Source organism: Eubalaena glacialis, chromosome 13, assembly GCF_028564815.1.
Source record: "Eubalaena glacialis isolate mEubGla1 chromosome 13, mEubGla1.1.hap2.+ XY, whole genome shotgun sequence".
NCBI lineage: Eukaryota > Metazoa > Chordata > Mammalia > Artiodactyla > Balaenidae > Eubalaena > Eubalaena glacialis.
Window position 1 is genome coordinate 24686764 of NC_083728.1, and position 24218 is coordinate 24710981.

General features: G+C 43.6%; 1 protein-coding gene across 4 annotated transcripts in view; it reads left to right on the forward strand.

Moving 5' to 3' along the window:
* The window catches only part of LOC133104081 (short transient receptor potential channel 4-associated protein), a 159255-nt gene that overhangs the window by 17294 nt on the left and 117743 nt on the right, over positions 1–24218 (forward strand). For all 4 annotated transcript variants that reach the window (XM_061209750.1, XM_061209751.1, XM_061209752.1 and 1 more), the window contains exons 3-12: positions 809–949; positions 4145–4353; positions 4587–4697; positions 6536–6575; positions 8577–8682; positions 11169–11294; positions 13267–13478; positions 15674–15815; positions 17466–17590; positions 22979–23123. In XM_061209750.1, the coding sequence (XP_061065733.1) occupies positions 4247–4353; positions 4587–4697; positions 6536–6575; positions 8577–8682; positions 11169–11294; positions 13267–13478; positions 15674–15815; positions 17466–17590; positions 22979–23123 (1114 nt within the window). In that variant the 5' untranslated portion in view covers positions 809–949; positions 4145–4246. The remainder of the gene's footprint in view (positions 1–808; positions 950–4144; positions 4354–4586; positions 4698–6535; positions 6576–8576; positions 8683–11168; positions 11295–13266; positions 13479–15673; positions 15816–17465; positions 17591–22978; positions 23124–24218) is intronic.

Consider the following 24218-nt stretch of genomic DNA (forward strand, 5'->3'; position numbering starts at 1 on the left):
TGAATGGAGACAAGAAGATAAGTGACAGGACTTACGTAGAGAAGGACACTTAGGCCTGGCTGAGTTTCATAGCATGGAAGGGCCCAGACCTGAAAAATGCTTAGTACCTATGCTAGGCTAAAAAAAATGGCCCCCTAAAGACAATTAGGTCCTAGTCCCTGGAATCTGTAAGTGTACCCTGTTTGGAAAAAGGGTCTTTGCCGATGTGATCAAGTTAAGGATCTTGAGATGGGAGATTATCCTGTATTATCTAGGTAGGGCCCAAATGCAGTCACAAGTGTCCTTAGAGAGGCAGAGGGAGATATGATACTAATCCACAGAGGAGGAGGTGATGTCAACACGGAAGCAGAGATTGGAGTGACACGGCCACAGGCCAAAGAATGTCAGTAACATTCTCTTTTCCCTGGGAAGCTGGAGAGGCAAGGAGCAGATTCTTCCCTAGAGGCTCCGGGCCTGCCAATATCTTGATTTTGGCCCAGTGAAACTAATTTCAGACTTCTGGCCTCCAGAACTGTGAGAGAATACATTTCTGTTGCTTTAAACCACCAAGTTTGTGGTAATTATAATTTGTTACCATAGTCGCAGAAAACTAACACCATGCCTCTGTGTTGTTATCCAAGTCTCAGTTTACTGTCATCTCCTTTCCCTTCCATCTGGCACTTCCAAGAAGAGTTTCCAAAAGCATCCTAATATCTTTTGTTTGTCTCTTCTGAAAGGCACTGTGACAAGCACTTTATATGCAGTAGCTCACTGAACCCTCATAATCCTATTAGGTGAATATAATACTAATATTATTCCTATTTTACAGATGAGTAAAATGAGGCTCAGAAGAAAAGCTGGTGGGGCCACACTCCTAACAGGTGATGGAGCTAGTATTCCAACTCAGGTCTGCTCAAATCTAAAGCCCACACTTTTAACTTCTGTACTGTACTACCTCAAGATCTCTGGGGTAAGTCAAGGTTTTAATTCTCGTATCTACTGGCGAAATTTCGGGATATATATCTGAGTGATATTTTCAAGGACTTTGGACCAAAGGAGACCAAACATGCCTTCATTGCAGCTCAAGGAACTGAGCTGCCATTTTTTAGCAAAGAGAAGAGGATGGCCAATCCTAGCATCACAGAAAGCTCAGGTTAAAAGGACCTCAGAGATCCATTTGTTCAAATTCCTCATTTTACATATGAAGAAGCTGGGCTCACAGAAGGGGAGGGCCCTGCCTAGGGTCACATATAGAGGCTTTAAGTGATAAAGTTGGGATTGAAGTCCTGGTCACACTTCAAATCTAGGGTTGATTCTACTGCACATCACACTGCCCAAAGTCATGTGTGTTGCTATGGTCCAAAGGGCTGACAAAACTCTGGGAACTTGCAAGAAGGAAAATGGAAAAATGGGTCACAACCTTCTCAAAGCTATAGTGTCCCAGGTCTTCATTCTCACATGGGGTAACCTACAGGGCTGCAGCCCTGAGGTGCAGGGCTGAGATGGTCCAGGGGATTGGGAGGGGGTAGCTTCTGCATTGGGACGGAGACTGAAGAGACCATGATGATGTGACCATGTCCCAAATGGGAGGAAAGGAATGTTGATTTCATGAATTCCTAGAACTGAAGGGATTTCTGAAAATCTTGAGAGTAGCAGCTTTGGGAGTAAGTTGTATCTTACATGATTAACAAGGAACTCGTTTGGGAAACTCAATAAAATTCTAATTATGATAAAGGCTGAACGTTCTTTTTTTTTTAAATATTTTAAAATTAGTTAATTAATTAATTAATTTATTTATGGCTGTGTTGGGTCTTCGTTTCTGTGCGAGGGCTTTCTCTAGTTGCGGCAAGCGGGGGCCACTCTTCATCGCGGTGCGCGGGCCTCTCACTAGCGCGGCCTCTCTTGTTGCAGAGCACAGGCTCCAGACGTGCAGGCTCAGTAATTGTGGCTCATGGGCCTAGTCGCTCCGTGGCATGTGGGATCTTCCCAGACCGGGGCTCGAACCCGTGTCCCCTGCATTGGCAGGCAGATTCTCAACCACTGCGCCACCAGGGAAGCCCAAGGCTGAACATTCTTCATCCATCTTTAAATACATCCACTAATAAATATTGAGGCCCCACTGGTCTCTGCCTTCATGCTTAATAAGGTGGTTTTTAAAAAAAGATAATATATTTAAAGTACCCGTACAGTCTTAGTACACAAGTCCTTTAAAATGCCGTTGCTAAGAAAGAAATTGAAGATGTCACAAACAGATGGAAAGATACACTATGTTCTTGAATTGGAAGAATTAATATTTTTAAATGGCCATACTACCCCAGGCAATCTATAGATTCAGTGCAATCCCTATCAATCTACCAATGGCATTTTTCACAGAACGAGAGCAAATAATCTTAAAAATTGTATGGAAACACAAAAGACCCTGGGTAACCAAAACAATCTTGAGAAAGAAGAACAGAGCTGGAGGAATCATGTGCTCTGACTTCAGATAATACTACAAAGCTACAGTAATCAAAATAGTATGCTACTGGCATAAAAACAGAGACATAGATCCATGAAACAGAATAGAGAGCCCAGAAATAAACCCACACACTTATGGTCAATTAATCTATGACAAAGGAGGCAAGAATGTACAATGGAGAAAAGGCAGTTTCTTTAGTAAGTGGTGCTGGGAAAACTGGACACTTACATGTAAAAGAATGAAATTAGAACATTCTCTAATACCACATACAAAAAAAACCTCAAAATGGATTAAAAACATAAATGTAAGACCTGAAACCATAACACTCCTAGAATAAATCATAGGCAGAACATTCTTTGACATAAATCACAGCAATATTTTTTTGGATCAGCCTCCTATAGCAAAGGAAATAAAAGCAAAAATAAACAAATAGGACTTAATCAAGCTTAAAAGCTTTTGCATAGCAAAGGAAACCATCGAGAAAACAAAAAGACAACCTACTGAATGGAAGAAAATATTTGCCAATGATATGACCAATAAGCAGTTAATATCCAAAATATATAAACAGCTCATACAACTCAATGTCAAAAAAAACAAACAACCCAGTTAAAAAATGGGCAGAAGATCTGAATAGACATTTCTCCAAAGAGGACATGCAGATTGCCAACAGGCACATGGAAAGATGCTCAACAATGCTAATCGTCAGGGAAATGCAAATGAAAACCACAGTGAGATATCCCCTCACACCTGAAGGAATGGCTATCATCAAAAAGACCACAAATAACAAATGTTGGCAAGGATGTGGAAAAAAAGGAACCTCTGTAAACTGTTGGTAGGAATGTAAATTGGTGCAGCCACTGTGAAAACAGTATGGAGGTTTCTCAAAAAACCAAAAATAGAACTACCAAATGACCCAGCAATTCCACTTCTGGGTATATATCTGAAAAAAACAAAAACACTAATTCAAAAAGATACACGCACCCCAATGTTCATAGCAGTATTATTTACATTTGCCAAGTTAAGTGTCCATCACAGATGACTGGATAAAGAAGATGTGGTATATGTATTCAATGGAATACTACTCAGTCATAAAAAAGAATGAAAATTTTGCCATTTGCAACAACTTCGATGGACTTGAAGGGCATTATGCTAAGTGAAATAAGTCAGACAAAGAAAGACAAATACTGTATGATATCACTTATATGTGGTATCTAAAAAAAACAATAAACTAGTGACTGTAACAAAAAAGAAACAGACTCAGATATAGAGAACAAACTAGTGGTTACCAGTGGGGAGAGGGAAGGGGGGAGGGGCAACATAAGTGTAGGGGATTAAGAGGTACAAACTATAAAGTATCAAATAAGCTACAAGGATATATTGTATAGCACAGGGAATATAGCCAATATTTTATAATAACTATAAATGGAGTTATAAACTTTATAGACTATACTGTACACCTGTATCTTATATAATATTGCACATCAACTATACTTCAATAAAAATAATTAAATTTAAGAAAGCTTTTAAAAATGCTGTTGCTAAAACATTAGTTAATAACAGTAGCCGTACTAGCCACTATCTTTTAAGACACGTTAATCTCCGCTTCAGAGACTACATATCCCAAGATGCTCTTTGCTTGGGTTCCACCGCCCATTGCATTCTGGGGCTTGTAGTCCGGAAGTGAGTGGATGATTCATCGGCCCGCAGGCGCAGTGCTCCGAATTCCCGGAAGAACCAGCAGAGAATCGCAGGATGTGCGGGTGGCTGCGGCTGCTGCTGCAGCGGCGGCGCTGACAGGGCACGCGCTCTATGCCTTTCCGGCTGCTCGTCCCGTTTGGCCTCCTGTGTGCGCTGCTGCCCCTGCACCATGGTGCGCCCGGCCCGGATGGCACCGCGCCCGACCCCGCCCACTACAGGTGAAGGGGGTCAGGCTCCCCGCCCTTCCATAGTTGGGGAATGGGAATCCCAGACCTGGTCCCTTCCCTATATCCTCCATCCCAGACCCCCCACCCTGACCTGCTCGGACCCCGCCACTGGGCTCCTCGCAGAAATCAGGTGGTGATTACCATTTTCCGCGCTAATTCTTCTCCTTTTCTCTGCCTGGTTTCGTTTGGTGGCCCTCTGCCTTATTTCTCGTACCCCGCACCAGGGAGCGAGTCAAGGCCATGTTCTACCACGCCTACGACAGCTACCTGGAGAATGCCTTTCCCTACGACGAGCTGCGACCTCTCACCTGTGACGGGCACGACACCTGGGGCAGGTAGTGCGAGCGGAGGAGCAAGGGGGCGGCCTGGGTCTGGCAGTCTGGTCCTAGGCGGGCGGGTATGCTGGAGCTGGTGGCTTCATGATCTCACCGGTTCCAGAAAAACCTCCTAGCCAGGGTGGGGTCGCGTTCCCCCCAATTCAGGCCAGCACCACCAGGATCCACCCAGCCTCCTGGAAAGTTGGATTCCCATAGTGGAAAAACGCTGGGTTAGCCTGGTGGTCTGGACCTCCGGTCTCTGGCCACAGCAGTGACAGACACCAGCTGTTGGGACTTGGGCAAATCTCTGGAGGCTTAGGATATGTGGAAGGGCTTCAAAAAGTCAGAAGACCCAACCCCTTCATGTTATAAGTGGGTAAACAGGCCTAGGAGGGGATTTAACTCTCCTAAACATGGAATTTCAGAGCCTTTGTTGTTAGTGTAACTGAAACCCACTTCCCCCATTACCCTCACATCCCTGGCTGCTTCTTAAGATCTCAGCTCAAACTGTCACCTTAGCATCAGTTCCCCTAAATACCCACCCCGTACAGGTCACTCTCACAAACCACCCTTTTTATTTTCTTCGTAGCACTTCTCACTCTGATACTGTCATTTTCACTTATGTGTTAGTCTTTCTCACTTCCACTAGAATAAAAATCTATGAGAGATGGAATTCTCTGTCTTGTTCCTTGCTGAGTAAGTGAAGAATCATTGCATTTAGCTGAAGCTAACCTTGATTAAACACTGTGCTAAGCATTTTACTTGTGTCATCTCATTTAATTAACACCCCTAGGAGTTAATTGCTGTTATCTCTGTTTTACAAATGAATATGCTAGGGACTGGAGAAATTAAGCTCAACACAAATTGTGCTGGTTTTCGTTTTTTAGTTGAAAAAAGTAATACAAGTAAATGGCAAATTCAAGCAGTACAATATCATATAATAAAATAAATATCTCCCATACCCTAGAACTCCAACCACTGTTAACTTTCTTGTGTATCCTTCCAGAAATATTTTTGGTTTATACCATCATATAGGTATGTATATGTGTATCTTTTAAAATAACCTTTTAAAGGTGTAACTTATATAAAATGCACCCATTTTAAGTGTGTAGTAACCACCATCACAGGATAGAGAACATTTCTGTCACACTGGAAAGTTCCCCGGTGGCCCTTTATAGTTAATCCCTCCACCACCACTGGCCCAAAAAACCACTAATCTGCTTTCTGTCTATATGTCTCTTTTAGAAAAATGCAGTTAGAATACAACACACGACACTGCCTATTCTGTACCTTGTCTTTTTCATTTAACTATATAATTTGAATGTTTTCCCCTTAGCCCATAGAACTCTTGATAACAATCTTTTTGACCACCTCATAGTTTCGCATTGTTTGAATGTATTACAATTTGGTTAATCACTTTTCAACTAGTATACATTTGGGTTATTTCTAGCTTTTTGCTGTTCTAAAAACAATATTGCCATGAGCATTCTCAAGGCTACAGTTCTGTGCACTGTGAGATAAATTCTTAGATTTGGAAAGCCTGCACTCTGAGCTACAATCTTACACTGCCTCCCTATGGTGGAGAAGAATGCCAGAGAATATAGGCAATGTGTTTAACTACAGTCGAGCTATTTGCATAAGATGTTATACATCAGCCCACCTCCCAGGTACGTTAAATGGGTCAGAGGTTCCCGGCGATTTTCACGATGGCTCCTCTGTTGTGATTTCAAGTGGGACTGGCAGAGGCATCGCTGTGCCTCACTTACATTAGTTTTTGGGGTCTCTGATCTGGGGCAGCCTTAATAACTGGTGTTTGATTTTCTTACTAAGCAGCTGGGGTTTTTGTCCTTTTACAGTTTTTCTCTGACTCTTATTGATGCTCTGGACACCTTGTTGGTAAGTGTCTCATCTATTCCTTTTCCTCTCCAACATTGCATAACCAATATCCTTCTTCTTTTGGTAGCTTGACTGTGGGTGAAAAATGAATTCTTCACCTGGGCCTTTTATTTTCATCTTTCATTTTGATCTTTAATTTGGGGGCAGTGGAAAGCCAGTGGAATTTTTTCAAGAAGAGGGTAGAAAATGAGATTCCTGTTTTGAGAAGATCACTGGCTACAATGTGGAGAAAGATTCATGTCATCATTTAACAAACATTTTTTGAGTAATTGCTTCATGCACTGTGCTCAGCCCTCTGGGGGAGTGCAGGAATGAGTGAGGCTCCTGCCTATGCAAAGATTCTCGTAATCTGGAAAGAAATAGATGCCCTAAGAGTTGTGGGGATAAACTTGCTGGAGTCTTTTAAAGGAAGAAGAGGTTAATTTCAGCTGGAGGAATCAAAGGATTCCTAGAGAAGGTGACATTTAGATAATCGAAGATAGGTTGGATTTGGAAATGGGAAGACATAGGGTGAGATTTCTGGTAGAGGGAACAGCATGTCTGAGGGCAGAAAATCAGGGAATAGTGGGTACTGAAGTCGACAGAAGAACAGTGAGAGACATGGTTGGAAGGATAGATTAGGTCTAAATCATAGAGGGCTTTGAATGCTGAGATAGTCAGGATTGTTTTGGCTGCAGGTGATAGAGACTCAAACTGATTTAGACAGGAAGGAAATTTACTGAGTCAGATAACTAAAAAGTCCAGGTAAAGACTGACCTCAAACCCAGCTGGTTCCAGACATTTAAATAACGTCATTAGGAATCTCTTTCTCCATCTCTTATTTCTGCTTTCTTTGCTGGCTGTATTCTCAGGCTCTCCTTAAGCTGGCAGTATAGCCAGTGGTAACTCCAGACTCACATCCCACTCATTTAGTAACCTGTGTGTGGAGAGAATTAGTCCTTTTCCATTAATTCCGTGGACTGAGTCTCACTGATCTGGCTTGGGTTACACATCTATCCCTGAATCAATCAGTTGGCCAAGGGATATAGTACATTGGCTGGTCCAGGTGAAGTGCCCATTCTTGCAGCTGAAGGGATGGAGTCAGCTTCTTCAAATTACAGGAGTGACTGTGGAAGAAGGGTGATTCCTCAAGGGAAAATTGGAACACTGATATCAGAATAAAAGGCATCAGGATTGCATTTGACTGATGGTTTAAACAAAAGGGTTTAATTTTCTCAAGTATAAGAAAATCTGAATGAAGGTAATTTCTAACATTGGATCAGCTGCTCAACTGTGCCATCAGAGACCGCATGCTCTTTGTATCCTTCCATTCTACCATCATTAGTATACTGACTTTCATTCTCATGCTTAGTACCTCATGGCCTAAGATGGCTGCCACAGCTCCAGAAATCAAGTCTGCTTTCAAAGCAGAAAGAAAAAGAGTAAAAGCCATGCCAACTGTGTCTTGTCCCTTTCTATTAGGAAAACAGAAGCTTTCTGAGAATTGCCCCTAGTAGACTTTACAAAGCTCAGAATTGACTGGGTAACACAATCACCCAGTAGCAAATGAGACTGAGAAAGCAAATATGTGGATTTCTAGCCTCTATGGCTGGGAGCTACAAGGGTAAAGAAGACTGAGAATCAATGTTGGGCCAACCAACCTGCAGTATTTTCCATAAGGATGAATGTGACAAGGTTAAAAACAATAAATATCCACTGTAAATGTCAAGCTAAGATTTCCTTATGTGGTCTACAGTCTTTATATTGGTTTCATTTAAATGAGTCCATAAAAATTCTTAAATTGGTACCAAAGAATTTACTTTACCAGTCTCTTGATACTGGGTCTGTGTGATTTCCAGCTCTCAGTGTTTTCTCCTGTTACCAGCAGTCCTAGAACAGAAACTGTAGGTCTGAAGTTGAATAAGTGGGAGTCACACCAGCATAGGATCCTAGACTCTGAATCTAGCATCCTCAGTGCCTACAAGCCTGAGAGCCTCACTGTCAGGTCTCTCTTTCCTTCAGATTTTAGGGAATGTCTCAGAATTCCAAAGAGTGGTTGAAGTGCTCCAGGACAACGTGGACTTTGATATTGATGTGAACGCCTCTGTGTTTGAAACCAACATCCGAGGTGAGGGCTGCCTTCTAGGGCCCTTGGAAGAAAGGAGAATGTGGAATTTTGGCTTCTGTGTAAACCAAGAGGTGGTAAACAGGATCTTAAGCGCCAGCCTTGCCAGGGCACTTGGCTCAAACAAGATTGACAGAGCTCTTCCCTCCTGTAGGGTTGGGTAGGGAGGTCTCGGGATCCCTCATCAGTTTCAGACATGAAAGTGAGCAGGGGACAGAGAAAAGACTGAAAAGAAATATGCCAGGATTACTCACATATTTAACATATATTTGGTACCAGGCTTTCAGCCAAGAGCAAGAAAGATGTAATCCTTGCCTTCTTGTAGCTTATTGCCTATTGAAAGTGTTAGAACTTTCTGCATTGTTGATGGAAATGTTTTATATCTGTGTTGTCCAGTCCAGTAGCCACTAGCTACATGTGGCTATTGAACATTTGAAAGGTGCCTACTGCAACTGAAGAACTGAATTTTTAATTTCATTTAATTTTAATGGATTTAAATTTAAATAGGGACATGTGGTTACTAATTACTGTATTACATAGTGCAAGTCTAGGGTATTAGTTTCCAAACCTGGCTGCCCATCAGAAGCATTTGGGACATTTTAAAAGGTTCAGCTGTGTAGACTCCACTCTAAATCTAATGAATTGGGATCTCTGGGTTGGGTCCTACAGTCAGTATTTTTAGCAGGTTCCCAATGAATCTTTTTTTTTTTTAATGAATCATTCATTTTATTGAGGTAAATTTACATATACTGAAATGCACAGATCTACACATTTCAATGAATTTTGACCCAGTGATTCTTTTTTTAAAAATTAATTAATTAATTAATTTGTTTATTTTTTTTGGCTGCGTTGGGTCTTTGTTGCTGCGGGTGGGCTTTTTCTAGTCGCGGCGAGTGGGGACTACTCTTCGTTGCAGTGCCCGGGCTTCTCATTGCAGTGGCTTCTCTTTGTTGCGGAGCATGGGCTCTGTGCACGTGGGCTTCAGTAATTGTGACTCGCGGGCTTAGTTGCTCCGCGGCATGTGGGATCTTCCTGCACCAGGGTTCGAACCCGTGTCCCCTGCATTGGCAGGTGGGTTCTTAACCACTGAGCCACCGGGGAAGTCCCCTATTTATTTATTTATTTATTATTTAAAAAAATTTTTCACATGAGAACATGGTTTCTTTTTATTTATTTATTTATTTTTGGCTATGTTGGGTCTTCGTTTCTGTGCGAGGGCTTTCTCTAGTTGTGGCAGGCGGGGGCCACTCTTCATCGCGGTGCGCGGGCCTCTCACTATCGCGGCCTCTCTTGTTGCGGAGCACAGGCTCCAGACGCGCAGGCTCAGTAGTTGTGGCTCACGGGCCTAGTTGCTCCACGGCATGTGGGATCTTCCCAGACCAGGGCTCGAACCCGTGTCCCCTGCATTGGCAGGCAGATTCTCAACCACTGCGCCACCAGGGAAGCCCCCCCTGTTTATTTTTTAATGAACACTTATTGCCTAGGTTTTACTTGTGGGATTCTTTGAGGCCCGGGTTGAATGTGGGTTTTTCCAGATATATTTTTTGTTTACTCTTGCCATGTGGCTGAGTAAACAAAAGGCATTATCTGCTAAAACCACCTTAGGCTAAAGGTTTGAGGTTTTCTAGGCTACGCAGTTAGTGTGAATTCAGTCTGTAAAACTTAGTGAGTATCAGTTTGTGGTTATTAATTCTTAGGAGAGATTTTTTTTCTTCTCTTTACTTGGCATTGAGATTTGAGGTATACAGTTTTCCTTACTCTATGCTAGAGGAGGTGTGTAGGGTTTATTTTTAATTCATCTTTACACAGGGTATATAATTCTTCCAGATCCCAACTTCATGGAGGGATCTTCTATCAGACTTCCCACTCTGGGTAGGTCCTGCCTTTGTCTCTTATTCCTGGTCTGCCAGGAGGAGGGGAAAACTGAAGCTCAAGGTCACCAGTTTTTTCAGTGGGAGGGCCATTCAGGATATCTGTTTAACCATATTTCCAGATACGTAACCTTTGTGTCTTTTTATAAGTCCTAAATATTATGTAATAAATTGAAATAGATAAATGAATAAAATGAAGGTAATAAGTATCCTCCCTTGGTCTTGGGGTGATTGGGAGACAGTGACCAAGTGCAATGAGCATGGACTTTGGAGTCAGACAGACCTGGCCCTACCACCTACTAGATGGATGACCCTGGGCAAGTCACTTTACCTCTCTGAACCACAGTATCTCCATCTGAAGAGGGCACAATAGTACCTAGTGCTTGGTGTACAGTAGGGACTGCAAAAAAATGATAACCATTATTTTTGTGACCCACCAAGAGAAAAAAAACTTCATGAACTTAACACTGTACCAGTGTGGGGGGTTAAGGACTCTTCTTTTGCTACGTGGCTCCAGCCCCTTCCCAGTGAGCCACTGAACAGAGCATTAGGTTTAATTTGTACGAGGGAAAGACTGGTCCTTAGGATTCTGACACTTGCCTTTTATACCATCTGTAGTGGTAGGAGGACTTCTGTCTGCTCACCTGCTATCAAAGAGGGCTGGGGTAGAAGTGGAGGCTGGATGGCCCTGCTCGGGACCTCTCCTGAGGATGGCTGAGGAGGCAGCCCGGAAACTCCTCCCAGGTAAGACCCACATGGAGATGGGGCAGAGATGAAGTCCGGTAGGTCCTGCTGCTCTTGCTGGAGAAGAGAGTGGCTGTGCGGAATTATTTGCTCGTGTTGCTCACCCAAACACTTGGTCTTTCTACCTCTTGGCGCCCACCATGGAAATCAGGAGAGTCCTTGGCATTTTGAGGGCTAGACTAGGATGGATGAGCTGACCTCATTACTGTTTGCGAGGAGCGCTGAAGGCCAGCCTGGTGGCTGGAAGGCTCTTGCCCTTATTTGAGTGAGTGCTTTTGCCCCCTCCCAGGCCCACATGCCACTGGAATGAAAGGGTTCCAGAGAAGAGCCTTGGTGTGAGCGTTCGGAACCCCTGGTTCTAGACTCGGCTCTGACAACCAGTAGCTTGACCAAGCCGCTCTTCCTCTCCTTGGTTCAATTTCCCCGTCTATCAAATGGGAGTCATAATTCCTGCCTCCCTCTGGGGAGACGTAAAATGAGGTCAGAGAGGAGAAAGTTCTTGGAGAAACTCAAACACCACTGAGACACGAGAGGGACTTGTTTTGTAGCTGAGCCATGTCCAGGGCTGCAGGCCAAGCTGCAGTGTTTGTCCAGAGGGGCAGTAGCTGGGCTTGGCAGCATCAGCGGGACGCTGTGTTCTCTTCAGGGTGTGGTGGAGGCTCTGAGAGCTGTTCACACCCAAACACGTTACGCTGTGCTTTCCACTAGCCTCTTGGCCATCTCACTTCTCCCCTTCACCCAGGACTTGCCTCTCATCCTTGGGGAAGAGCTGAGGAGAGTGAGCGAACTGGGTTCAGGTCTCACTCACGGCCTGAATGTCTCCTTACAAACGTCATGTCCTGTGTGACTCATCCCTGGAGGGAAACTCTGTCTGCTGGCTCCCTTCTTTTTTTTTTTGTATTGAGAAATATACATATTGAAAAGTGCATCCACGCTGAGAAACAGGATTTTGTCACCTCCCCACCCCCTTTTTAATACTGCCTGACTTCTCTGAACTATCCCTTTGGGCCCTTCTTGCTTGTGACTTGAATCCTCCTTGCTTACCACTCATGTCTGCCAGATAGCAAGTTTCTCTTCTTACAGTAAAGTTGCTGGACCTTGTGGTTCTTGGAAGTTTTGACAACTTTGTTCACAGTTTGGTGACGCACAGGCTGCTTTGGGGTTGTTTGACCTTTCAGCCTGGAGAGGAAATCTCTGCCTCTTGACTTGCTGTCTAGTTCCTTGCCTTGAATTGGAAGGCACTGGGGTGAGGTGGACAGGGCACTGGGCCCGTGGGAGGGGGAAAGGGAGTGGGCACGTGGTAGTCATTCCCATCCCAGCTCCGTTTGGCTCTCTCTGTGATCTTTGAGTCACTTCTTTACAAGCCTGACCTTTCCTACCTGTGAATTGAGGGTTGGACCACATTGGCAGTTTTGTGGTTTATATCCTTTTTAAAAAAAATGACATAGCCCCTGAAACTCTTTATTTAGAGCAGGGATCTTAAACTGGCTGCTCTGGGACTGTTTACAGTCTGCAGATGTGTTTCATTTGGTCAGAATGGTGTTTTAACAAGTAGATGAATGACTTCTTCGTTGTGCCACCAGCTCCCCCACTGCCTGTGGCTTAAGCCCTGCCTGCTTCACACTAAGTTACTTGCCTGGCGTCTGAGGCATAATATAAAATAAGTAAAAGTAGAGCTGCTCTAGCTAAAGTGAGCATGCGTGGAGTGTGATACCCCAGAGCACAGCCCGCTGCTTCCCTGCTCACCACAGGCAAGAGCCCAAGGCATGAGGAGCAGTGTTTGACAGCATCTGGGTTAGGTGGCCACTAAGGGCCCTCCAGTTGTGACATTTATCCTTCTCTGGCTCAGTCTCTAGCAGATCACCCAGGAGACAAAAGGGAAGTGCTGGCCAAGGCCTCAGGCTTTGGTCCTGTGTCCACCCATGCCCACCTTCCCGCTCCTATCTGGGGTCTTAATTTTGCGATTGTTCAGCCTTTCAGACCCCCACTGGCATGCCGTATGGAACGGTGAACCTGCTTCACGGCGTGAACCCGGGAGAGACTCCTGTCACCTGCACAGCAGGGATCGGGACCTTCATCGTGGAATTTGCCACCCTGAGCAGCCTCACCGGTGACCCTGTGTTCGAAGACGTGGCCAGAGTGGCCCTGATGCGCCTCTGGGAGAGCCGGTCAGATATTGGGCTGGTAGGTCCACTGCCACTCTTCCTGTCTAGCTCAAGTTGGCCACGTTGGCCCTTGCTTATGAGGCTCAGGGCTCTGAGCAACAAGTTGCAGTCCAGCCGAAGGAAACTAAGGGTGACCTCAGGAGTGGTCCAAGACTTAGGCTCACAACACCGAAAGTAGACCAAGCCTCCAGTTCTTGCTTTGACACAGAGGGGAGGAGAGCATGAGAGCACATCCTCTGGCAGGAAAAGGGGCCGTGATAAGCTCTGGCTCCTTGAGCGTCTCTGATTTCTAGGGAGTGGGTCATATGCTTCATGCCCCTGACTCACTCGGTGACCTTAGATCGTCAGCCTGTCTGGCCCTCATTTTTACGTATTTTTGTTTTTAAAACTGTGTTTCTTAGAACCAGAAGATTTGAGAGATGTTGAATGGCTGTTCCATGAGAAAATGATTACTGGTCAATTAAATTTGGGCAACACTATAAATAGTATCCTTTTTTTGGAGAGTCATAATGAACACGAGCAGGTTAAAGGTTATGAAATCCTATGATAAATTCGTCTATTTAACTTTGCTTAACTCAACGTTTCACAAACTTATTTGACCCCAGAGCTTTCCTTTCCCCTCGAAACCTACTCACCTATGGAAATTTAACACACCTTGGGCCAGATCATCTCTAAGGTGGGTTTCGGCTCCTAAACTAGATGATCCAGTGAAACTAACAGTAATTGAGCCAAAGCTGTCCAGGAAACAGCACTAGATTTAGTCAGAACTGAGACTGAGCCCCAGCCTTACTATGTTGAAACTGTGTGACCCTGGCCAAGTCACTCAACCTTCCTGATCCACAGTTAATTTCCACAATAATATTGATGGATTAATACCTCCTTGCTGAGTCATTATGACTTATAAAGACTGTGTTGTCCGAAAGTGATTCAGGTGGAGGCACGTTTTATGCAAAGTCTGGTTCTAAGCCAGCTTGAAAAGTGAAACTTGTGTGAGGACTCCTTGACAGTCCCTTAAGAAGGTGCCACTCTGGAGACCTAGAGTAACTCCCTTAGTGTCCAACACAGGCAGTTTTTTCTCCAGCTCGGGAGCCATAGTGGCTCTGTGACCACCCTGCCCACATCCTCTCAGCCCTTTATCATTTCCGTGCACACTGGCCTGTCTTCCAGCTGCCATCACCCATGTCTCTTTGGCTACGGGCCTTTTCTGGTGCCTGGATCCTGCTCTGCTTGCTCTTGGCTGGAAATGCCAGGTCTTAAATGCTACTCCAGAGCAGTTCTCAATCAGTGGCTGATACTGATGGGAGTTTATGGACAATCACCCTTGTTCCCTGGCCCTCGGGTGGGACCGTGCCGAGGCTCGTGCTCTACACTGACTCCCAGAGCTGCCCGGCGGGATGGAGCTCCGTTTCCCATGGTGATAACTTGCCTGACGGCACACCCTTTATGGGCTGCCTCCCTGCCCTGCCTCACTTTTCCCCTCCTCTTCCAGAGTTTCCAGGGACTCACCTTCCAAATCAACTACTTCCTGTCTTACTTGCTGGGGCTCTGCCAAAACTAACACAGGACAAATTAGCTGTTTCTTTGAATGAGTACCAGGTGAAGTTATCAGCTTCCATTGGGGTCTAAGTTATATGGACTGCATATCTCTTCATTTAAATCTTTAAAATTTATTTTTAAATGGTTCACAAGTCAGAGGATACAAAAAAGTACCCAGTGACGTCTGTGACCCGTCCCCCAGCTACCCAGTTCCTCTCCTTACAAGCAGCTACTCTATCAGTTTCTTGGATGTCCTTCCCAAGTTGATTTATGGAAATACGGGAAGTATATCTTATGTCTTTAGACCCTGGAATCGCATGCGGATTCTCAGGCTGAGAAGTCTGAGACAGGCTGTGGGAACAGCACGTTCTCATCTCCCAGCTCACATTCACTCTAGACAGGGCATGAACACTCCAAGTCATGGTTCTTTTTTCAGTTGTTGACCAGTGTGTATAATTAAGTCCTCCTAAATGTGCATGAGAGGTGTCTCCACTGTACATATATGCAAGAGAGCTGGCCATGATCCAGCCTTGCCCCCCAACCCTGTACCCCGATAGCCTGCGTGTCTCCCAAGAAGCACTGGGGCACCTGCCTTGTATATCACGGGACAGTCAGGGGTGTGCGGACATCCTTGTTTGGTCTTGGGCCCTCCTTTGACACCACACGTCTCTCTCCCAGGTCGGCAACCACATCGACGTGCTCACTGGCAAGTGGGTGGCCCAGGACGCAGGCATCGGGGCTGGCGTGGACTCCTACTTTGAGTACCTGGTAAAAGGAGCCATCCTGCTTCAGGATAAGAAGCTCATGGCCATGTTCCTAGGTAAAAAGGGCAGGGTAAGGGGGCTTTTCCCTATGGTTTTCCCTATTGACATGTAGTTTATTTATAAACTTTCTGTTGCTCCCAAGTGCCTACAGAATCAGCTCCGCATTCAAAACCACCATGGGCTTAACACTGCCCACTTGAGGCCCACTACACCTTTTCATGCCTTCCTGCAAGAGCCAACTGAACCTTGCTGGCTTCTCTGTATGCAGCCCTGGATTTTTTATTTCCTGGCCATTGCACATGGTGTTTCCTTTGCCTAAAATACCTTTTTTCCTGCCTTTATGTGTCCAAATTCTGTTCACCCGTTAAGGCCCAGCTTAAATGTCACTTTGCCCAGGAAATAGCTTGATTCTTCCTCAGAATTTAGGGCCTTCAGCATCTTTTTTTTTTTTTTTTTTTTTTAATATATAAATTTATTTATTTATTTTGGCTGCGTTGGGTCTTCGTTGTTGCGCGCGGGCTTTCTCTAGTTGTGACGAGCCGGGGCTACTGTTCATTGCAGTGCACGGGCTTCTCATTGCGGTGGCTTCTCTTGTTGCAGAGCACGGGCTCTAGGCGCGTGTGCTTCAGTAGTTGTGGCACGTGGGCTCAGTAGTTGTGGCTCGTGGGCTCTAGAGCGCAGGCTCAGTAGTTGTGGTGCATGGGCTTAGTTGCTCCGAGGCATGTGGGATCTTCCCAGACCAGAGCTCGAACCCGTGTCCCCTGCATTGGCAGGCGGATTCTTAACCACTGCGCCACCAGGGAAGCCCAGCATCATTTTTGCAGTCAGCTATCATCACAGTTATAGCTCTTCTAACTGAGTGCAGCATCCAGGCCTTATTCATCTGTACTTCCCACAGTGCTTTGCAGGAGGTAGCTGTAGATTAATGCCTGTTGAATAAAAGCAGTTTACCCTTCAGGCCCTTAGACACTAGTAGTAATGATATTGAGGAATTGTTGGGCACCTAATAATAATTATAGCTACCATTCATTTATCCAGCAAATATTTACTGAGTACCATTGGTGTGTCAAGTTTTGTGCCAAGCAGTGAACATGGACTATTTCATTTCATCCTTACAACACTGTTTGAGATTGTCTTATTTATTTGCATGTTTTTGGTACTTTGTTCATTCAGATAATGCTTATTGTGCATATTTATTATGTACTATCTTCATGTGGGGGATTCTGCAATCAACAAAACAAAGTCCTAGCTCTCATAGATTTACAGTCGAGGGGGAGTTATAAGTTCAAGTTCCCACTAGAATGCCAGCTCCCTGAGGGCTGGACTTTGTCTTATTTGCCACCCCCCAGGTGCCTGGCACCTGGTAGGCACTCAGTGAATATTGTTGAGTGAATAAATGACTGCACAGTCCCATGAGGTATATAACATTACTCTCCTCACTTTGTAGATAATAAGACTGAGGCTTAAGAGGGAAAAACTTACCCGAGGTCACAGCTAACAAGTGGTAAAGCTGGAGCTGGAATTTGAGCCTGGAAGTTTGCCTCCAGAACCCATGCTCCTTCCTCTGTGCCTCCTTGCATCCTAGTCTGCTTTGAGGCTGGGCCACCCTAGGGTCTTGCAAATGTTTAAGTCCATCCTTCTGTTGCCAGAGCCTGCTTTTTGTGTCCCTCATCACTGATGTGTCCATCATCTTATCTCCTCTGCAGAATATAACAAAGCCATTCGGAATTACACCCGCTTCGATGACTGGTACCTGTGGGTGCAGATGTACAAGGGGACTGTGTCCATGCCAGTCTTCCAGTCTCTGGAGGCCTACTGGCCTGGTCTTCAGGTAGGAACGATCAGAGAGGGTGGTCCTTTTTCTATGGAACCGGCAAAGCAAGCTCATTCTAATGTATAAGTCAAAAAAGTGCTCGAGCACTTTTTTTTTGGAGGGGTGGATTGGGGATGGCAGAGGGGATTAGAGTGAGACAGATACAAGGTTCTGCCAAACTGAATTTTCCAAGGGGAGCTTTAAGGTGTCAGGAACTGAACTTCCGGTTTGCTGTGGAATGTTGTACCACTTAAAGTAGACAGGGCGGTAATAGCCATTGGCAATGACCATTTCTCCACTGGACATTTCTGTCACGTATCCTCATTCTTGACAGCGGGCCTAGGAAAGGGCGTGACAGCAGCTGGGGCTGCTCTGTCTGCCATCATTATGTGTCACCATTACATGGTCTGATAGAGTTGCAGCTGGAAGGGATCTTAGAGCCCATCTAATCCACCCCCTGTGTGTCCTAAAATATTTTTAATATTTTTATAAACAACTTCTTTTTAATCTTAAGAAATTAAGAAAAGGTAGTAACATGTAGATGGTGGTAAATTTTTAAAGCACAGCAAGGAATACAATGATAAGTCTCAAGACCCCACCCTCAGATTCTCTCCCCAATCCAGCCCTTGTTGTCAGTTTTCTGTACCTCTTTCCAGAAATCCATGTACATAGATATATGTATATTTATAGCCCCCTTTTTTCTTTACATAAATAGGAACATTTTTATTCTTTTTCACTGAATGTATCTTGGAGATCATTCTTTATTGATACATAAAGATCAATTTTACTTTTTTAAACAGTTGCATATATTCCATTGAATAGATATGTTGTCATTTATTTAACTTGTTCCCCATTATATACTTTTAGCCAACCCTCTCATTTTATAGATGGGGAAAGAAGCTCAGAGAGAACTTGTTGATAATATTAAATATTGGTCCAACTCTTCTAAGATCTTCAAATTTACTTGAGTGTCCCCTAAAAGAATTTTGAAAAATTATAGAGCCCCATGCATGTTTTTAATCTTATGAGTTTAAATAGTTGCATACCATTCCTTTTTCTCCTCCAACTCATATTTCCATTCTACCACTCCAACAGGATTTTATCCTAATTATTATATTTTATGCTGAAAGCATTTTATTGTTCACCCTATCATATGTCTCTGTGACAAAATTTGTTCATACATAGAAATTTAAAATGTTTTAAAATTTCCCGTGATCATAAGCTCTGAGTATTAAATTTGTTTTCTTCTGGATTTAGTTATCATTAGTATGTAAATGATTAAAACAACATTTATAGCTTACAATTTTTGATGATTATAAACCTGAAAGCAATTTTATTGGAAGTGCATTTCTTAATGAGATTTTTGGGGCTTTTTAAAGTTTTTAAGTAGTTCATGTATTTGTGCATGAATAATACATATTGCTAAAACAGGGCACGGTTAAGCATCAATTTTTTTCCTGCTTTTCATTTTTTTAGATGTAAGTGCCGAGGAGCCTATGCACATACATAAGTAGATGGAGATGGAGGGAGTTTGATATTGTAATATCATTCAGTTCTTTGAAATCATTGAGTTAATAGATTGAACCATATAAAATTGCCAGCATTCAACCATTTTTGACCTGCAAATGTGGCAGTATTTTATGGTTCACTCTTTATATGGTTAAAAAAAAAAATCACAAATGATCTGTCATCAAAAATTATTTTTAATGATGTCTCTGCTGACAACTTGACTAGTTCCTCTTTCAATTTTTTGAAGGCAAAGAATTGAAAGCCATCTGATTTGCAGAAGGATTTGTTACCCAGTGGTTAGAGCCATTCATTTTTCTCAACACCTACACTAATATTTTAAATTTAACCTAGTTCAGTGCTCAGGATGTTTTTATATCCAAGGGCAATGTTCCGCAGTAAGGCTGGAGATTGTTGGTGGGTACACCTTGCTTTTATAAGATGGTAGAAGGACAGTTGTGGAAGAGATAGAATGGGTAGCCTGCTTTTGTGTTGTAAGCATCTTTTCAAGCAGATCCAGTTTAGGAAAATTAAGGATCGGGAAATCTATTTCCTTAAAACTATTTGTGACTACATTCCTCTTGGAAAACCCGCTTGTACCACCCAGCCATACAACTGATCACACCCTTTGACTTTGCATGATTCTATTTCTATGCATGTTCCTCAAGAAAATAATTGACCAGGGAAAGATGCAACCTGTACACAGATATTCCCAGCAGCAAAGTTCATGACAAAGAAAAACTAGAAATGGTCCAAATGCCCAGTAATGGAAGAAAAAGTAAATGATTGTATTTTTTTCTTTTTTTTTTATTGTGGTAAAATACACATAACATAAAATTTACCATGTTAACCATTTTGAGTGTACAGTTCAGTGGTATTTATGTTCATGTTGTGCAGCCATCACCACCATCCATCCCCATAACTCTCTTCACCTTGTAAGACTGAAATTCTATACCTTTTAAACAATAACTCCCCATTCTCTCCTCTCCTAGCCCCTGACAACCATCATTATTATTTTGTTTAACATCTTTATTGGAGTATAATTGCTTTACAATGGTGTGTTAGTTTCTGCTTTATAACAAAGTGAATCAGCTATACATATACATATATCCCCATATCTCCTCCCTCTTGCGTCTCCCTCCCACCCTCCCTATCCCACCCTTCTAGGTGGTCACAAAGCACCGAGCTGATCTCCCTGTGCTATGCAGCTGCTTCCCACTAGCTATCTGTTTTACATTTGGTAGTGTACATATGTCCATGCCACTCTCTCACTTCGTCCCAGCTTACCCTTCCCCCTCCCCGTATCCTCAGGTCCATTCTCTACGTCTGCGTCTTTATTCCTGTCCTGCCCCTGGGTTCTTCAGAACCATTTTTTTTTTTTTTTAGATTCCACATATATGTGTTAGCACATGGTATTTGTTTTTCTCTTTCTGACTTACTTCACTCTGTATGACAGTCTCTAGGTATATCCACCTCACTACAGATAACTCAATTTCATTTCTTTTTATGGCTGAGTAATATTCCATTGTATATATGTACCACATCTTCTTTATCCATTCATCTGTCGATGGACACTTCGACAGATGAATGGATAAGCAACATAGGTTGCTTCCATGTCCTGGCTATTGTAAATAGAGCTGCAGTGAACATTGTGGTACATGACTCTTTTTGAATTATGGTTTTCTCAGGGTATGTGCCCAGCAGTGGGATTGCTGGGTCATACCACCATTATGTTTTCTGTCTTTATGATTTTGACTACTCCAGGTACCTCATATCAGTGGAATCATACAGTATTTGTCTTCTTGTGACTGGCTAATTTCATTTAGCATAATGGCTTATTTCATTTAGCATAATGTCCCTCAAGGTTCATGCTTGTAGCATGTGTCAGAATTTCCTTCTTTTTAAGGCAGAATAATATTCCTTTGTATGTATATACCACACTTTGCCATCTTGGTTTGTATAGGATTTGTGTGCTTTGTGTGTGGCACTTTTCCTGCTTTAAGAAGGGGTCCTGGGGTTATTTCTCTGTGAGGTTATAATAGCACTAATAGCTAACATTTAGCTGACAGTCTGTCTGGCACATAGAGGTGATAAATATTTATGAAAGAATGATTTATGTGCCGGGCATTTTACACAGAATCATCACAACACACCGAGGTAAACGATGTTTCATAGATGAAGAAAGGAGGCTTATAGACATTAAATTTGTTCATTTACTCAACAAATATTTGAGTGCCTGCTGTATTCCAGGCCCTGTCCTCGTGAAGTTTAGAGAGGGCGAGACACAAAGAAAAACTTAGACAAATTCATAAAATAATAAGTTGCAATGAAGGAAACAAATTAGAGGCTAAAAGAGAGAATATTGGATGGGGACTTACTTTAGATAAGAAGGCCTCTCAGAAGTGGTGATGCTCAAGCTGATATGTGAAGAACTGGGGGGGGGGGGGGGGCGATGTTCCAGGCAGAGGAAACATGATGTGTGAAGGTCCCGAGGCAGGAAAGAGTTGGGTGTTTATCAGAGACAAAAGCAGCATGGCCACAGTCCAGGGAAGGGAAAGATCGGTCAGTGGAAAGTCAGCAGTGGCCAGATTGCACAGGGGCTTAAGGGCCATGGTGAGGTGTCTTGACCTTAAGCTGAGCCTGTGGAAAGCCACTGAGTAAGACAGTTACTCTGGCTGCCTTGGGGAGAATGGACTGGAGAAGACAAGTGGTAGGACCAGTGAGGAGGCCTTTGAGGTCATCCCAGTGCAAGATGCAGGTGAACAGGTGGTGGCTCTGGAGATAAAGAGAAAAATCTTTATGTTTTAGAGAGAGGGAATTGATAGCAGTTGCTGATGGAATGGATGTGGGAGTGGGGGAAGAGGGAGGAGTCAAGGATGGCCAGCAGGTATCTGGCCAGAGTGGAATCAGTGGAAGGTGGTGCCGTTTACTGAAAAGGGAGAGAGGTGAGAGGAGGGAGGCAACTTTGCGGGAGAGTGAAGGAACCGATAGTTTTGTTTGGAAACTGTCAAGTTTGTTCCATCCTTGAGACATCCAGTGGAGATGTCAAGAAGGTCAGCTGTTTCCCTGTGAGCTTACACTAATATGAATAGCTACATAGAAGCACCTAGTAAAATTACAAGTGCATATATTCTCAGATTCAGCAATCCCAACTCTGGGAATGTATCTTACAGACACACCTCACATATGTTTGAGGTGACATATGTATGGGGTTATTTATTGCAGCATTGATTATTGTAGCAAATAGCAAAAGATTGGAACCAAGCCAACTAGCTATCAATAGGGAACTAATTAAATTGTGGTCCAAGCAATGGAATACTATGCAACTGTATAAATAGGAGGAGGGAGTGCTTTATGTACTTACATGGAAAAATTGAGATGTATTGTTAAATGAATAAAGGAAGCTACAGAAAAGTATATTTAATAAGCCGTATTTAATGTGGGGGAAATAATACATATTCATACATCTTTGCTTATGTTTACAAACTAATGCAAAATGGTTATTTGCTGGGGGGTAGGGTGTGAATGAGATTAAGTACAATCAATCTTTTTCTTATTCTTAGAATTTTGAATCAGATGGCTGACTTACCTATTTAAAAACAGTTAGTAGCCAGTATTGACTGAGCACGTACTGGTAGGCAGGGACATTTTATACAGCCTCTGTCGCTCACAACAATGTAAAATATATGTTGTATTTTGCATGTTAGAGACGAGGCTCAGAGAAGTTAAGTGTCTGGTTTGAGGCAGCACACTGAGTAAATGGCCGACTCTGGGTTTGATCGCAGGTCTTTTTGGCTCCAAAGCCTTTGCTTCCTCTTTTCCCTGAGGTTGAGTGTGGGGTTTTGTATGTGGGTTTCCTGCCTGGTGGCTGCTTGCCTGACAACCACTTCTCTCCTACAGACCCTCATTGGGGACATTGACAATGCCATGAGGACCTTCCTCAACTACTACACCGTCTGGAAGCAGTTTGGGGGGCTCCCGGAATTCTACAACATTCCTCAGGGATATACAGTGGAGAAGCGAGAGGGTTACCCGCTTCGACCAGGTAAGCAGCATCTCTGGCCCACTGCCAGCCCACAGGCTCTGATTCTCAGAACCCCAACCCCTCGCATTTCTATGAGGCTCCATGCCTCGCAAGTGCTCACAGCTCCATTTTTTTCCCATCTGCTTCTTCCAGTGGCTCTGGATGGTTTTCCTTCTAGGAATTATTTATCCCCCTTATTTTCAGAGAAGGAAACAGAAGCCTGGTGGGTTGAAATGGCTTGCCCAAGGCTGTTAAGTATAGGAGCTAGGACTGGAACCCAGGTCTCCTAATTACATCTTATGCTCTTTCAAACCCAGACAAGCAAGTGAGATGGAAAAAGCCAGGCTGATGCCTTTTGAGTTCTTGCCATTGGGATTTCACATGTGTAGGCAAACTTCGTTAAGTCAGTGGGTCAGGTCAGATAAGTTGTGCGTCTATGGAACGTTAGAACTTTGGAATGGACTTTAGGAGTGAATCATCTCTTCTCGTCCACCTCCCCACTTGCAGGTCAGCAGTCAAGATGTATAGAAGAAAGGGACAACACACTTGATAACTCTTCTAAGTTCCTTTCCAGCTCCGATCTTCTGACTCACTGAAGGAAAGTTAAACATTGTGAGGAGAGGAAGGGAAAGGGGGACAGAGGAAGGAAGCTGAGTCAGCACACAGTCATCTCCCCTCCCCCCCAAAATAGGTTAGTTCCCATTGTTTTAGGTTCTTCCCACCTGAATGCCTTTTAGCTGTGCGATGGGCCTTCGAATGGGTTCTGCCCATCCTGCCCTCCTCGGTTCCACTTCCTTCCTCCTCTAACCCTGTAGTCCTCTAAGTGATTGCTGTAGGAGTCTTGGAGGAGGACCAGAAGCGGGAGTAAAGCAGCAACTGGAAGGAGCAAATTAGTCACTTTTGACTCCTTAGAGGCTGCTGTTTTTAGTATTTCTCGTTCATTTAGTCTCATGGCATTTTTTTTTTTTTAAGAGAAAATACTCAGATGGTATTGGATCCCGTGTTCCCAATAGATAAAATGAAGACAGAGTTTGGGACTAAATGTAAGACTTAGACATGTGCATTCTCAAGGTTAGAGGGAACCTGAGAGGTCTTCTAATCGAAATCCCCCTGCAA